At 38.2% G+C, this 15,000-nt stretch overlaps 1 protein-coding gene across 2 annotated transcripts in view; it reads left to right on the top strand.

Annotated features, from left to right (window-relative positions):
* The window catches only part of blmh (bleomycin hydrolase), an 81,627-nt gene extending 68,711 nt beyond the window's left edge, over window positions 1-12,916 (top strand). The window contains exon 12 of one of the 2 annotated variants that reach the window (XM_072242829.1): window positions 11,829-12,916. In XM_072242829.1, the coding sequence (XP_072098930.1) occupies window positions 11,829-12,010 (182 nt within the window). In that variant the 3' untranslated portion in view covers window positions 12,011-12,916. Of the gene's footprint in view, window positions 1-8,584; window positions 8,705-11,828 lie in introns of those variants that run through there. The other variant, XM_072242830.1, reaches the window with a different exon arrangement.
* The last annotated feature ends 2,084 nt before the right edge of the window (window positions 12,917-15,000 follow it).

Raw genomic sequence — 15,000 nt, 5'->3', positions numbered from 1 at the left:
TAAACATTTGATCCACTGTAAAATATAATTGATCAGTTATTCTTTGGTCTGTGACTTGAGCCTGCTTATGAAAATCATGGCTGATCAATTATCAATTATCTAGTAACTTAATTAGCAACAAAGCAGATTTTTAATCCTTCACAACCATTACTGATTATATTTATTTATAAATAAACATATTTTACTAGATAAACCGATGGTAAGCCAAAAAAAATTAACATAAGCAATACCAATGCCTTTTACTAAACTCTTGTAAAATTCAGTAAAACTGATTTAAATCAATGGTCTATACATGTACAAAGTTGATAATTGATTGATCAGCCATGATTTTCATAAGCAGGATCAAGTCACAGACCAAAGAATAACTGATCAATTACATGTTTCAATGGATCAAATGTTTATTACTGTGTTTTATAAATCAGGATTTCAAAATTTTATTAGAAATGGCTTTGTCAAAGAAATGCAAAATAGTTTAAAAGTCTGAAAATGATTTGGACTATAAAATAGTTCCGTTTTATACATCTACTTAGTTATGCTACCCACATGTGTCATTAACTCAAAGATTAAAGAACACTGCTTTACTGGTATTGGCAATAATCACTAAACAGATGATATTTTTCTAGTGCCGCAAAGCAAAATATGTGTTACTTGAAGTTTCCAAAAACATTTGCAATTTCTTCTCTGTATTCACAAAACTAAGAAATAGAATACAAATACACAAGTATCTAATATTAAAAGGCTGCTTGTTAAATTCTTATAAGCTACTATAAGTGATAGATAAGCAATGAAAATCGAGCTGCAATCACATTCACCACATAGGCTTCAAATAGTGAATTTGATTTTCTTAGAAGTAGTCTATGAATGCTGCATATCAGATATTACCTTCCTCATTGTCCAGCATTGTGGCATCTTCTTGGTTCAAGTGATAGCTAATGACAATTAATATTCAAACTTGTACATTCAAGCCCCATTTCAAGTGTGCCTTCGGCATAAGTAATATCTCACGAGGAGCTTGCATTGTCTCTGTTCATTAAACCAAAGTTGTGTTTTCTAGTCTATGGTTGCATCTTGTAGTCTGTCTGCCAGGATTTAATAAGTCAAGTAAAAGTTTTCCATGAAGAAAGATGTCAGATAGCATGAAATCAGATTATGATGTTCCTCCAAGCATATCTCTGTATTTTTAATCCACTGTATATATTTTCCTCATTATTTCAATACTTTTTGAAACAATGTTTTCAGAACACCAATATTTAGAAAGGTTAACGATAGATTGTTTCATTGTAGGAAGACTATATAACTCAGGACATAAGTGAAAAACCTCAAAAATGGACAGAAAATTCTAAGCCTTTTGAGTTTAAATAAATTAATTTTTAGAGTGTTGAATTGTTTGGTTATGGTTAGCTGCTCATTATTCTGGCTTTAGCTATTCAGTGTTAGGATAGAAGACAGCTCTCCACTGTTGGCTCATTTATAATTTTGGGACATTTTTAATTTCAAAAGTGCTTATTTGCATCTTTTTTTTTTAGGAACTGGAGGGAGGAGGTTCTGCCTAACAACGTTAGCAACAAGTGGTAGATAATAGTGCAAGCCAAAACATTTCCTTTTCAGACTTTGGAAGATTTAATATCAACAGAGCTATGAAAAGGCCCATCAAACACTACACTCTTTGAAATCAAATGTAGTATTTTTATCTGCTCTCAGGATAAGGCTTTTCATTCCAGGATGAGGGAGATGTCCTCCTTTTTTAAAGAAAGGGGCTTCCCTTCCTGCACTATCAACTCTGCTCTCAAACGCATCTCCCCCATTTCACGCACATCTGCTCTCACCCCATCCTCCCGCCACCCCACTCGGAATAGGGTTCCCCTTGTCCTCACCTACCACCCCACCAGCCTCCGGGTCCGACATATTATTGTCCATAACCTTCGCCACCTCCAACGGGATCCCACCACTAAGCACATCTTTCCCTCCCCCCCCCCCATCGCTTTCCGCAGGGATTGCTCCCTACGCGACTCCCTTGTCCATTCGTCACCCCCCATCCCTCCCCACCGATCTCCCTCCTGGCACTTATCCTTGTAAGCGGAACAAGTGCTACACATGCCCTTACACTTCCTCCCTTACCACCATTCAGGGCCCTAGACAGTCCTTCCAGGTGAGGTGATACTTCACATGTGAGTCAGCTGGGGTGATATACTGCGTCCAGTGCTCCCGATGTGGCCTTCTATATACTGGCGAGACCTGACGCAGACTGGGAGACTGTTTCGCTGAACACCTACGCTTAGTCCGCCAGAGAAAGCAGGATCTCCCGGTGGCCACACATTTTAATTCCACGTCCCATTCCCATCCTGATATGTCTATCCACGGCCTCTTCTACTGTAAAAATGAAGCCACACTCAGGTTGGAGGATCAACACCTTATATTCCGTCTGGGTAGCCTCCAACCTGATGGCATGAACATTGACTTCTCAAACTTCCGCTAATGCCCCACCTCCCCCTCATATCCTATCCGTTATTTATTTATATACACACATTCTTTCCTTCTGACTATACCCCTTGCCCATCCTCTGGGTTCCCCCCCCTCCCCATTTTCCTTCTCCCTGGGCCTCCTGTCCCATGATCCTCTCATATCCCTTTTGCCAATCAACTGTCCAGCTCTTGGCTCCATCCCTCCCCCTCCTGTCTTCTCCTATCATTTTGGATCTCACCCTCCCCCTCCCACCTTCAAATCTCTTACTAGCTCTTCTTTCAGTTAGTCCTGACGAAGGGTCTCGGCCCGAAACGTCGACGGTGTCTCTTCCTAGAGATGCTGCCTGGCCTGCTGCGCTCACCAGCTACTTTGATGTATGTTGCTTGAATTTCCAGCATCTGCAGAATTCCTCGTGTTTGCGTAGTATTTTCATACAATCTTGCGCATGCCCATTTGATGGCACCATGTTTAGTGTTCCTGTCTCACTTTTCCATGGATCTGTGTTCAATCCTGACTTTGGGAGCTGCCTTTGTGGAGCTTGTGCATTCTGTGAATAGTAGTTTCATCCAGGTGCTTGGGTTCCCAAAGATGCTGGTAGGTTCATTGGCTCTAAATTACCCTTTAACTTTTGCAAACTGAATACAAGGAGAATTGAATATAAGTGGCATAAGTGAGAGAGATTAAGTTACAGGTATACTGGGAAATAAGGGGATAATAGGATAAATGGAGTTTGCTCCCTAGAAGGTGAACATGGATACTTTGGCTGAATGGTTTCTTTCAATGAAGCTATAACTAATAAATAGATTCTAGCATGCCAGTAATTTTATGCGATATTATGAAACATTGATTTCCATGTGCCATACTATAGGATATAGAGTATATATTCATTAAACTGGTGACTCCAATTTTTTTAAGGAATTCAGTTTTAGTTCTGGTGAACTTGGATCTCAAGGGTTACACCCCACCCCATTCATCTTATTAACAATTACTCACCAGGCTGACTACTCCTATAAATTGCTTCACTTATATCAGTGGTTCCCCAAAGGGTCTGGTCAGTTGTAAGGTGGGGGGCACAGCTGAGGGATTACAGGCTTAATTTAAGAAATTAATTATTATAAGCATTTGATCCACAGTGACTCAATTGATTATAAAGATCACGTCATCACCTCACCTATTGCTAACCCAGAGGATGGGCAAGGAGTTATAGTGAGAGGGACAGAGGGAGAAAAAAGAGGGGGAAAAAAAGAGGGAAAAAAGGGAAAGAAAAAAATCATAATAATAATAATAAATAAATAAATAAGGGATGGGGTATGAAGGGGAGGAGGGGCATTAATGGAAATTAGAGAAGTCAATGTTCATGCCATCAGGTTGGGGATATTTAATTTTTATCATATTTAAGTCACAGTTATTTTTTCTCTCTCCTGTCTTTGGCATTTACCCATTCTTTGTAAACTCTATCTCGACTAATAGAACTTCCATCCCATTGATAGCTTTTGATTCTCATTAACATATCGAAATGACATTCACCTAAATGGTTTCTCAGCTTGTTTTTGAGTTGATTCATTAGGCTAAAACTTCACTCACAGTCCGCACTAGACGCAAGAAAGGTTCCCCAATGTCCATCAACTGTGCGAAGTCGCAAAACTGTTCATTTTGAAATACAAATGCCACCATTTGAGCAAAGTTGAAATTGGTTTGGATTTAATTTTTTCTTGTACAGAAAATTTGAAATCATTAAACTAACTATTACAATATTTTCAGCTAGAAAATCATGATATTTTAGACATAAGGCATTAACTTGTTCATCACCAAATGTGAAGTCACAATCTGCAATTGCGGAGAAATCAAAAGCTGACCATTCTTGTACCTCAACTTTGATCTTCTCTGGGTTTGATCATTTTCGCTCTCGCTCATCTGCACTCAACCGTAACATGCGTAGCACTGCTGTAATGGGTAATGACGAGTTCTGTTGCCTGAGCTTTTGTACACTGTCCAAATGCGATTTACTTGCCAAATGACACTTCAAAAAGTCAAGTTTCCAAATATCATCCCATTTCTTTCCACTAGCAAATTCTCCAGCAACTTTCGCATCATGACAATACAAACAGGTAACTCCAGTTTCCGAATTGTACGTAAATATTTCTCGTGGCTGAACGTTCTTGACCTCATAAGCTTTTGGTGTAACAGTCTACTATTTTGTTAAGCCATTCAATTTGCAGTTCTTTTGCGCTTCACTTCTTTTGAATTCAACATATTGAATCTATATTTTTTTCAATAAAAACTTAATAAGCTATCTGCAGGATTTGAAACAGATCTCTGTAAACTTTATGATATGAACACTGTCTGCCAAACATGGCTGCCGCCGTGATGCAGCTGTACAAACCAGAACAGGATAGGTGAGGTGACGTAAATTAGTGACGTGCATTGTGGTATTTGAAAAACCGACTAACTAGTTAACAGAATCAGCTAAAAGATTATCTTCAATAAGTATAATTATTAACTACTACATTATTTTAGGTAACTAACCTTTTGTGCACACATTAATTTCCTTTGTGCGCTGGTTGAAAAACGTGTGTGCGTGCGCACACCTTAGAGGGAACTATGGTTCTGGGTGTGATTTTGCACAAGCCACCAAACCAAATTAAAATTATTCTGCTCAGTGATAACTCTGTTCAAAGATAAATAGATGAAATGTCTGAGAATGTGGAAGACAAATTGTGCAACTTTCTTAGGACAGCAGAATTTGATCTGCAGTTGAATGAGTCAACTTTGCCAGGAAAAGAATTTTTGCTTTTTGGTTATGTTCGCTTTATAAAAGATGAAAGCATTGTGCAAGAGTTTGTTGGTTGCAAGGGGACTAGAAATAGATACAAAGGGGGAGTCAATATTTTAAGTTGTTCAGCAATTTTTCAAAGAGAACGACATTCCGCTCATCAGCATTCCTGCAAAAAATGGGTCATTATCAACAACAGGATGCTACCATGGGGTTATCACTTTATTGAAAAAAGCTGTGCCTAACATATTAACTGTTCAAAGTACGTTAATTATCAAATTATGTATACATGATACAACCTTGAGATTCGTCTCCTTTCAAGCAGATACAAAATGAAATCTCAAAAGAACCCATCTTAAAAAAAGACCATCAAACACCCAATGCACAGAGAGAGAAACAAAAACAAATCATCCAAACAATAAAAGTAAGCATATAGCTTCAGAACTGAAGTCTTACAAAAGACGCAAAGCCAGGCATCACCGCAGCTGGAGCAGGCCACGGCCTCAGTTCAGCATGAAGCTGAGTAAACACCACGGAGCACTGAGCAGAACAGGCCCTCACTTCATCTCCAGTCCTGACCTTTTCAATCTGGTCCTGTGCTTAAATCATCCAAATATCCAGTCATTCCTCACTCTCAGACAGCTCTGTGGTCTGGACCCGACCTTTTCAATTCAGTCTGGCACTTAAGTCATCCAAACATGGGGTGGTTCTTCACTCTCAGATCGTTCTGGGGCCCGAAACCTGCCGCCATGATTCAGCCCATAACTGATCTTTCCAAACTCGCCTGGTACTTAAATCAGTCCGACATTGGGACTTTCCTTACTCTCAGGGATGCCATGACCCTTGTCTTGATCCCATCTGCTTTCGCTTGCCTCGATCATGCCTTTCCTGCGCCTCTGCCTCCATTTTCATTGACCATTTGTTGCCTGCACGTCTGCTGCCATTTGCCTCTCCATTGTTAGCATTGATCTTTATTAATAACATGTTATTAAATAGGATTTTAGTAGTTTTCTTTGTTTTGTTGTTTTTGTCACCGATAACATCTTGTCACAAAAAACCTAAGTGATCAGCTGCACAAATCATTAAATACTATTATCACAGGGGTAAATAAAATCAAGTCCCATGCTATTAATTCTCAACAATTTTGTACTGAGAATGATGCACCCAGAAGTCAGGTGGCTCTCAAAAGGAAATTGCCTGAGATGCCTCTATGCGCTTTTTGAAACTGTGATAAAATTCTTTGAAGAATCGAATGCTTCATTCAATAATCAACTGAAGAATATTAAACATGACATTACTTATTTGTCAGAATTATGCACAAAGTTTTATGAAATCAGTCTTGAGTTGCAAGGTAATAATGTGAATCTTTATCAAAGTCAGATCAGTTGTCTCCACATTTCTGTCTAAATTAACCCTTTTTAAGCGTAACATCAGCTGTCGTGACCTTTTTCCAATTTCTGAGTTGGAAGGGAAAGAAAGAATACCAGATGATGATCTTCAAGTATATTGTGCCCACCTGGGTGAGCTGCAAAATGACAGGTCACATGAGATTTCAGAATCTTCACTCGATCTGAATTTCATTTTTGGGTAATAGATCCATTCCCGAATACTTGTAATGAGGGTTTAACCAGTTGGATAAATCTTACATTAAAAGTATGGCAGAAGGTGGTTAATTCATGTGGAATTAATAACATGTTAAAACTCTTCAGATGGTGTGCATATGATACCGAATTCCTTCCCAACAGAGGAGATAAAAGATTTGAACTATGGATAAAGAAAGGTCTTACAACCTACCTCTCATTTATACATAAAAGAGTATTACAAAGTTTCCAAATCCTGCAGGACAAACATGGCCTAGAACACAATGACTTTTTTAGGTACCTTCAAGTACGAAATTATCTTAACCAGAGTTACAGATATACAGACCTATCAACAGTAGAATTAGAATTTTTCAAGTTTCTTAATTTGGCTTGCGGTTCAACGCCTAGTAAATCAGTTTCTCGATTATATAATGCACTTTCCCATGCTAAAAATGTAAACACATTGTATATTGGAGAAGTGGGAGAAAGAAGCGGGGTTGGTACTTTCAGAGGAGGCTTGAGGGAAAATATGCAGCTTTCAGTGGTCTTCGACTAATTCTTTGACTTGGAGAGAACATTGTTGGAAAAATATTATAAGATACTTCAAGACCCCATATCAGGAAAAAGATAAAAATAAAAACGTGACGTGTTGGAGAAGGTGCGGCTCCAAGGAGGCAAATCATTTCCATATTTTCTGGGATTGTCCTAAATTAAGTCTATATTGGGAAGGTATTCGTAGAACATTAGTTAAGGTACTTAAGAACCAGATACCTCTGAACTTTGTGACGCTCTATTTGGGGCATGTATTGTTTCTTGAACAGAAGGAAGATATAAAGTTGCTGCAGGCCCTTTTAGCGGCAAGTAAGAAATCAATCACTAGAAAGTGGCTAAATCCAAAACCACTTACATTAGAAGATTGGCACGAAATTATCTTGGAAATATTTAAAATGGAAAAGTTGACTTACTCCCTAAGAATTCAAAAAGAAAAATTTTATCAAATCTGGAATAAATGGATTGAATATATAACCCCAATGCGAGCAGACTTTAGATGACTCTGCTAATGATTTATACTGCTCTTCTAATCAACACAGTAATATTGCTAACGTAAGCACCCTAGTCTAAATGTTCACTGTTTTTGTTTTTTTTGGAAAATAGAGGATTAATACAAGTAAAAGATTTGGGTAAGGGATAAAAAATGATAAAAATTAAGTAAATAAGTACATAGGGATTGGATAATTATGTTTGGGGGCAGGAGCAAGTATGAACAAGTTAGGATATAAACACCTACAATCGTTGTTACATAGGCTTACATACAACATTTTGGACCAGAAGAAATGTTTCAGAAGAGATGTATGGAAACTATTACTAATCCACTATTATTACTATTTTTCTTAACAATTAATACAATTACTTAGCCGAATAGATTAGAATTTCCACTGTACATAATTATCTAAGTGTCTAATTTCTTTTTATATCATCTCAATGTATACTTAAGAATGTATAAATAATTATAGTTTTATACATATAAAAAAATGGAAAAGGTTATATATGTGAAAAAAGTACATGATACTTGTGAATTCCTTATCCAAATAAAAATAAAATTTTTTAAAAAATGAGGGTTTAACAGTAAGGATGGAGGAAGAACTGATCTCCTACAAAATGGCTGAGCTGAAGCAGAGGTTCAAATAATCAAATCACGACTTTAGGTTGCAGAACTAAAACTCTGAATGCTATACTGCACTGTGAAAAAAGGTCAAACTTCTTTCAGAGAAATGAAACAGACTGCAAATTACTGAACGTGGGGATCTAAGACTCCTGAATGACATTCAGCCTGACGTTGAGAAGATGATATCACTGCACCATGCCCATCCATCTCATTGAAAGGTGATAAAGCAATGAAGTACTAAATAGTTGGACTACTAATGTACTCTCCAAAATTGTTGATTAAAATTGTTTTACTTTAGTTAATTTTATTTGTAGCTTTATATACTATAGATCTGAATAATTTTTGCAATACCTGTCACTGCTTTGAATTTGCATTTCCTATTTTATTTCACTGTGCATCAAAAATCAAAATTCTTTATAGTTTTCATGCTATGGCCAGAAAGGGAGATGGGGATGCTGGGGATGTGTGGTCTGGGGCCCATGGGGGCCGTAACCCAAGAAAGTCTGGGAACCTCTGATATAAATCCTTGGAGTTTATGGTTATGAGATATTCACAGAGGCTGAACTCTCACTTCTATTATCCCGTAATTGAAAAAGGCATCTGAACAGGCTGCATAACTTGCAGGATACATACTTCTAATAAAATTATTCTTGAACATTTAAACCTGTGTACATACATCTACTGATGCCTCTGGACACATCTTCAGTGATGTTCCTGAAATCATCGGGTGTTTCGGGTCTTTCAACATCATACAACCTCCTCCAGGTGACCCAGCTGGGGCTGATCAGACCCCAACTTGTGTCCAGTTGGCTAGCTACTTATGACTCCATGGCTCCCCTCTTCTGCTCTCCCTCGATGCCCAAATTGCTGAAGGCTCGAGCTAAGGAACAGGCTGTGAATCCCCTACAACCAACCTCCACTGGGAGACACCTCGCGCTCCATCCAGCGTGCTGACAGTTGCTGACCAGTCCTGCATACTTGGAGAGTTTCCTTTCAAGGCCTCTTCCAAGCGATCTTCCCATGAGACTGTCAGCTCCAGCAGCACCACTTACTTAGTAGACTCAGACACTAGGACAATGTCTGGTCGCAGGGTGGTGGCTGCGATATGGTTGGGTAACTTCAACTGCCGTTCGAGGTCCAGCAACAGCTGCCAGTCCCTTGCAGAGGTTAGGATGCCTGCAGATATTCTTTTGGCGGTTATTGGCTGCTCCCCAGCTCTGACAAAGGCAATGGTTTGCTTGGAGGGTAGGTTTGATAAATCTCTTGCTTGTCCATGTTCCCTTTCACTTTCTGTGTGCATTGGTTTAGTAACAGTATTTTGCCACTTTGCAGCTCAATTTTAAAACGTTAAATGATGATAGCAAAGGGACAGATCTGCTGTCCTGATACTTGAAGGTGCTCTGCTATTCTCAGGAAATATTAGGTTTCCAGTGTCTGTATGGGCTTGAGCTCAAAGTGTGATGTTGCTCCTCTTTAACACTGGTAGATTCCTCATAGTAAAAAGGGCCATTGTAACTGTTTTTATGGCCTGCCTCCTCTAGATTAAACTGACCACAGGTTTTGCAGTCCCTATTCAAATGGATTGGAAAGGTTAACTAAAATGTTTAGTACCATAATTTTTTTATTATTTATTTTCCTTTTAGTTGTGTGTTAAATGATTTAGTATTTAAACTAGTGTACTTATATTTACAAAAACAGGTCCCAATTTGTATTGACTGTGAATCCCAACATTATTTGCAAACTTCAATGATGGGTCTTTTTTTAAAAAAAGGTGTCATGCATATAACTAATGATATATTCAACTTCTTCAGTAAGCATTAGAGGGAGGGGTCAGGACTATGTCTCTCTCCAATTTAGAATCTCAACCCACGGACCAGACCTATCTTTTTCCATTTTTACTTTGAAAATTATAGCATTATAATCACTAGATGCAAAGTATTCCCGGCCACAAACTTCTGTCACCTGCCCTGTCCCATTCCCTAATAGCAGATCAAATAACGCACAGACTCTCGTTGGGATTTTGACATACTGATTAATAAAACTTTCCTGAACACATCTGACAAATTCTATCCAATCTAGCCCTTTTACAATATGGGAGTCCCAGTCAACATGTGGAAAGTTAGAATTATGTACTGTAACGACTTTAAAGTTCCTTGCAGCAGTCTGTGATCTTTCTCAAATGTGTTCCTCTAAATCCCACAGATTGTTGGGTGGTCTGTAATATAGCTCCATTTTTTTACGTGGTCATACTTTTCTTATTCCTCAGTTCCATCCATAGTACCTCACTAGATAAGTTATCTAGTCTGTCCTGACTGAGCACTGCCGTTGACATTTTTTCTGACTAGTAACACCAGCCCTCCTCCTTTAATCCCTCCCATTCCGTTGTGTCTAAAACAACAGAACTCCGGCATATTGAGCTGTGAGTCCTGGCCCTCCTTCAACCAAGCCTCACTAATAGCTACAATATCGTAATTTCATGTGTTGATCCATGCCCTGGGTTCATCTGCCTTTCCTACGATATGTCTTTCATCGAAATATACAGAGCTTGGGACATTGGTCACACCATGCTCAACATTTTGATTCCTGACTGAGGTCTGAATCAGTAACAAAAATTAAGTTACTGATTAGAACTTTAATATATTAATACATAAAGATAATGCCTGAATTGTATAATACTTTGGGGAAGTATATTTCAGCATGTCTCTTAAATAAAATTTTGACTTTTTAAGGTAAGGCATTGCCATTATTAAAAGCTTAACAGAAAATCTTTATGCGAATGGGAATTCATTGCAGATTGAGACTTAAATTAAATAATCTATAATATTGCAAGACACCAAGCTATACTTTCTTCAATGGTGGATGTTTTACCTGTTTTCATAAAGCACTGGGGACCTGAACGTTTATACATAACAAGTGACGGAAAAACAAATTTATGAACACTCGAATTTTTTTTTTAAAAAAGTGTCTATACATAATTGACAAGCAGTGTGTCAAATGAAAGGTAAAAGTAACTAGCTATCTGGCACCAGAGAATAGACTTCAGATTATGCAAATATGCTACAAAATAGTTTAAAAACTTTGTCCATTTTAATAAAATTAGTAGCAGAATGCAATTTTGTTACTTCCCCATCAAATTTATTTTTTGGTAGTTGAGTTGATTTGTTTTATTTTATCTTGAAAGAGAAGGAAAGCAATCATAATGCTGATGAAAAATGTGAAGCTTTTGAATTTAATGTCAGATTTCTCAACAATTTACCAATCTTACTTTCTGCAGGGACATGTTCATATAACATTTAAATGTTTTATTCAATAAAGTCATTAATTTTTCTGTTTTTCCCTGTAAAAGGTTACCTTGTTTTATCAGACGAGTGGTTCACCGAATACGTTTATGAAGTGGTTGTGGATAAGAAGCATGTGCCAGCAGAGATTCTTGAAGTACTGGAGCAGGAACCAAAAGTTCTTCCAGCTTGGGATCCAATGGGTGCTCTGGCATGTGGAACCAAGAGCGATTTCATTCCACAGGCATGATTCACATTCAAAATACAAGGCAATTAAAAGGTGCAAATTGTGAACTTTAAGGGAGAAGTATTTTTACTTTGGTTTTCTTTAGTTTATCTTTTAGTATTTACAAAGAAACCTAGCTATATTGTAACCTTGACATAAACTGGTTAATATCTTTAACAAGAATGCATAGAATGTTATTAGTTCAGATATGTAACATTCCTTAAAATAAAAGATCCTGTTCAAAGTAATTTCTCATCAAATGGATAGGTGCTGTGGCAAGTTTCACTAAAAGCTCAAATATAAATCCATCTTCTGGTCTAAGCAGTCAGAGGAAGATGGATAATCACAATTTGAAATAGTTATCATATTCCTCAGCAGTTATCTAAACAAAGGTATTGATCATATTAGCATCTGTAGAACCAGCAAAGATTCCCAAAGATGTGATTATACCCTCTTCTAACCCACTGCACAATTATTTCCAACTCTTCTCAACAATTCAAATACTTTTTTGAAATTTTATTTAAAGGTTCAGCCTTTTGTACTTTGTATAATCAATTCACCTTGCTAGTCATTTACAAGTTTTAGATATCAACTGATGACCAGTTAATACCTGCTTCATTGACATCCTATCTTAAGGATGCAAGAGGTCTGGTACTCACAGTGCCATGCACTTTCACAGTTCAGGTTACATGCTGACCTAAAGCATTGAGCAACATCATTCTGTATTTACTTTTAACCAGATTCAAAAGAAAGTAACTTCTGAGAAACTGAAAACAGGATGTCAAATCAAACGCTCAGATTGCTACACTAACAAGCCTACACCCTTGTGTAAATGTTGGTGCAGGCACTGTGCCCATTATCTACTCTAATGTATGTAAAGGGAAAAAGTAACAATAAGTTGCTATTGAAGTACTAGAATAAAGATGAATGTACAGTGTTATGAACTTTTATCTGTTTTTAGTCCGGCAGTTTGTTGCCACCTGTCAAAGCAACACTAGATTCTCCTATGAGCTATTTGCAAGAGGTTTACTGTGCTTAAAATATCAAGTGTTCCAGTAAGGCTATCCAATGCTATCTGTTGGGCAAGGCAAGAAGTTGGGTGTAAGTTTTACATTACTGAAATGAGAGCTAAAAGCAGAACCAACAAGTTTATGAAGTTTAATCTATTGTTAGTAGCAAAGCAAACAATGTGGTAGACACAAGATAAAAGCTGAGAAACACCACATTTTACGTCAAAATACTGGGGAGGGAGCCTCTCTCTTAACCTGGTGGTCACTGTGGTAGCAGGCCAATTGTGACTCCCAAGATGTTGATAGAGCTGAAGAGCAGACCATAACTGCAGGATATACCTACAGGAGTCAGTAAGGCATCATATCAGTTTAATCTTTGTAAAATCTTCCAGAGGGCAGCAATGTCATGAGGCACTATGATATCCAAGTCTTGCATACAGTATTCATAATTTTCATATTGATGTTGTTCCTTCGTTAATTATTCGGAAAACCTGCCAGCCATTCCCTACCAAGCACATTTTCTATAACATACTGTAGATGGGCAGCAAATGGATATCCAAGAAGAAATATTGAGAAAAAGGGTAAGAATGTGTTGGGCCATGAAGTACAGGTCTCTCCCCGCTATTCAAAAGTAGAGTGTTCCTATGAAACCTTTCATAAGCCGAAATGGTGTAAAGCGAAGAAGCAATTACCATTAATTTATATGGGGAAAATTTTTGAGCGTTCCCAGACCCAAAAAATAACCTACCAAATCATATCAACTAACACATAAAACCTAAAATAACACTAACCTATAGTAAAATCAGGAATGATATGGTAAATACACAGCCTATATAAAGTAGAAATAATGTATATACAGTGTAGTTTCACTTACCAGAATCGGGAAGACAGCGAGCACACTGGAAGGTTCACGCATTTTTCTATCATACAGTTCTTTGTAAACACTCAAAACATCCTGCAAACCTGCCCTAAGCCTACGCGCCCTTTCAAAATTAAAGTCATACTTTTCTGCAATCATTGCAGCACTGTCAATTGTAGCGAAAATCTCACGCAATTCAAAGCTATGGCAGCTTAATGCTGAGTGTAGTTCCCGGGAAAGGAGCTTGGCGGCGCCACTCTCGCTGCTCAGGGTGCGCGCTGCCTCTGGAACGGCTTGCTGCAAAACAAACGCTGAACGCCATTTTCGCTTTTCGCCTTTTTTCATAAAAGCGAAAATCCTCTTCAGATTTCTTTCAGTTAGCAAAAACAGATACTAATGTAGGTCTTTCGTAAAAGCAAAGTGGCGTAAAGCAAACTTTTGTAAAGCAGGGGACACCTGTATTAGATTAATATAATGATCAAATCATCTTAAATGAATGTTTCCTCTTGCTCCAGGATCTGTTTGTATTCATCCACTGCCTCTAAGTGTCAGAGTTTAATTATTTGTGTATATCATTCATGCAAGTGCTCAGGTGCTACATTTTAAAACATGATGATTTTAATGATATGAAATTCTTGCTCACTACTGGCCCTTTTCAAACAGTATACCTGTTATCAAAGTTGCTGGTGAACACAGCAGGCCAGGCAGCATCTCTAGGAAGAGGTACCGTCGACGTTTCGGGCCGGGACCCTTCGTCAGGACTAACTGAAGGAAGAGCTATTAAGAGATTTGAAAGTGGGAGGGGGAGGAGGAGATCCAAAATGATAGGAGAAGACAGGAGGGGGAGGGATGGAGCTAAGAGCTGGACAGTTGATTGGCAAAAGGGATATGAGAGGATCATGGGACAGGAGGCCTAGGGAGAAGGAAAGGGGGGAGGGGGGGGAAACCCAGAGGATGGGCAAGGGGTACAGTCAGAAGGACAGAGAGAGAAAGAATGTGTGTATATAAATAAATAACGGATGGGGTACGAGGGGGAGGTGGGGCATTAGCAGAAGTTAGAGAAATCAATGTTCATGCCATCAAGTTGGGAGCTACCCAGACGGAAAATAAGGTGTTGTTCCTCCAACCTGAGTGTGGCTTCATCT

Source organism: Mobula birostris, chromosome 25 (genome assembly GCF_030028105.1).
Source record: "Mobula birostris isolate sMobBir1 chromosome 25, sMobBir1.hap1, whole genome shotgun sequence".
Taxonomy (NCBI): Eukaryota; Metazoa; Chordata; class Chondrichthyes; order Myliobatiformes; family Myliobatidae; genus Mobula; species Mobula birostris.
Note: the sequence above shows the minus strand (reverse complement) of the source record. Positions and strands in the feature narration are given on the sequence as shown.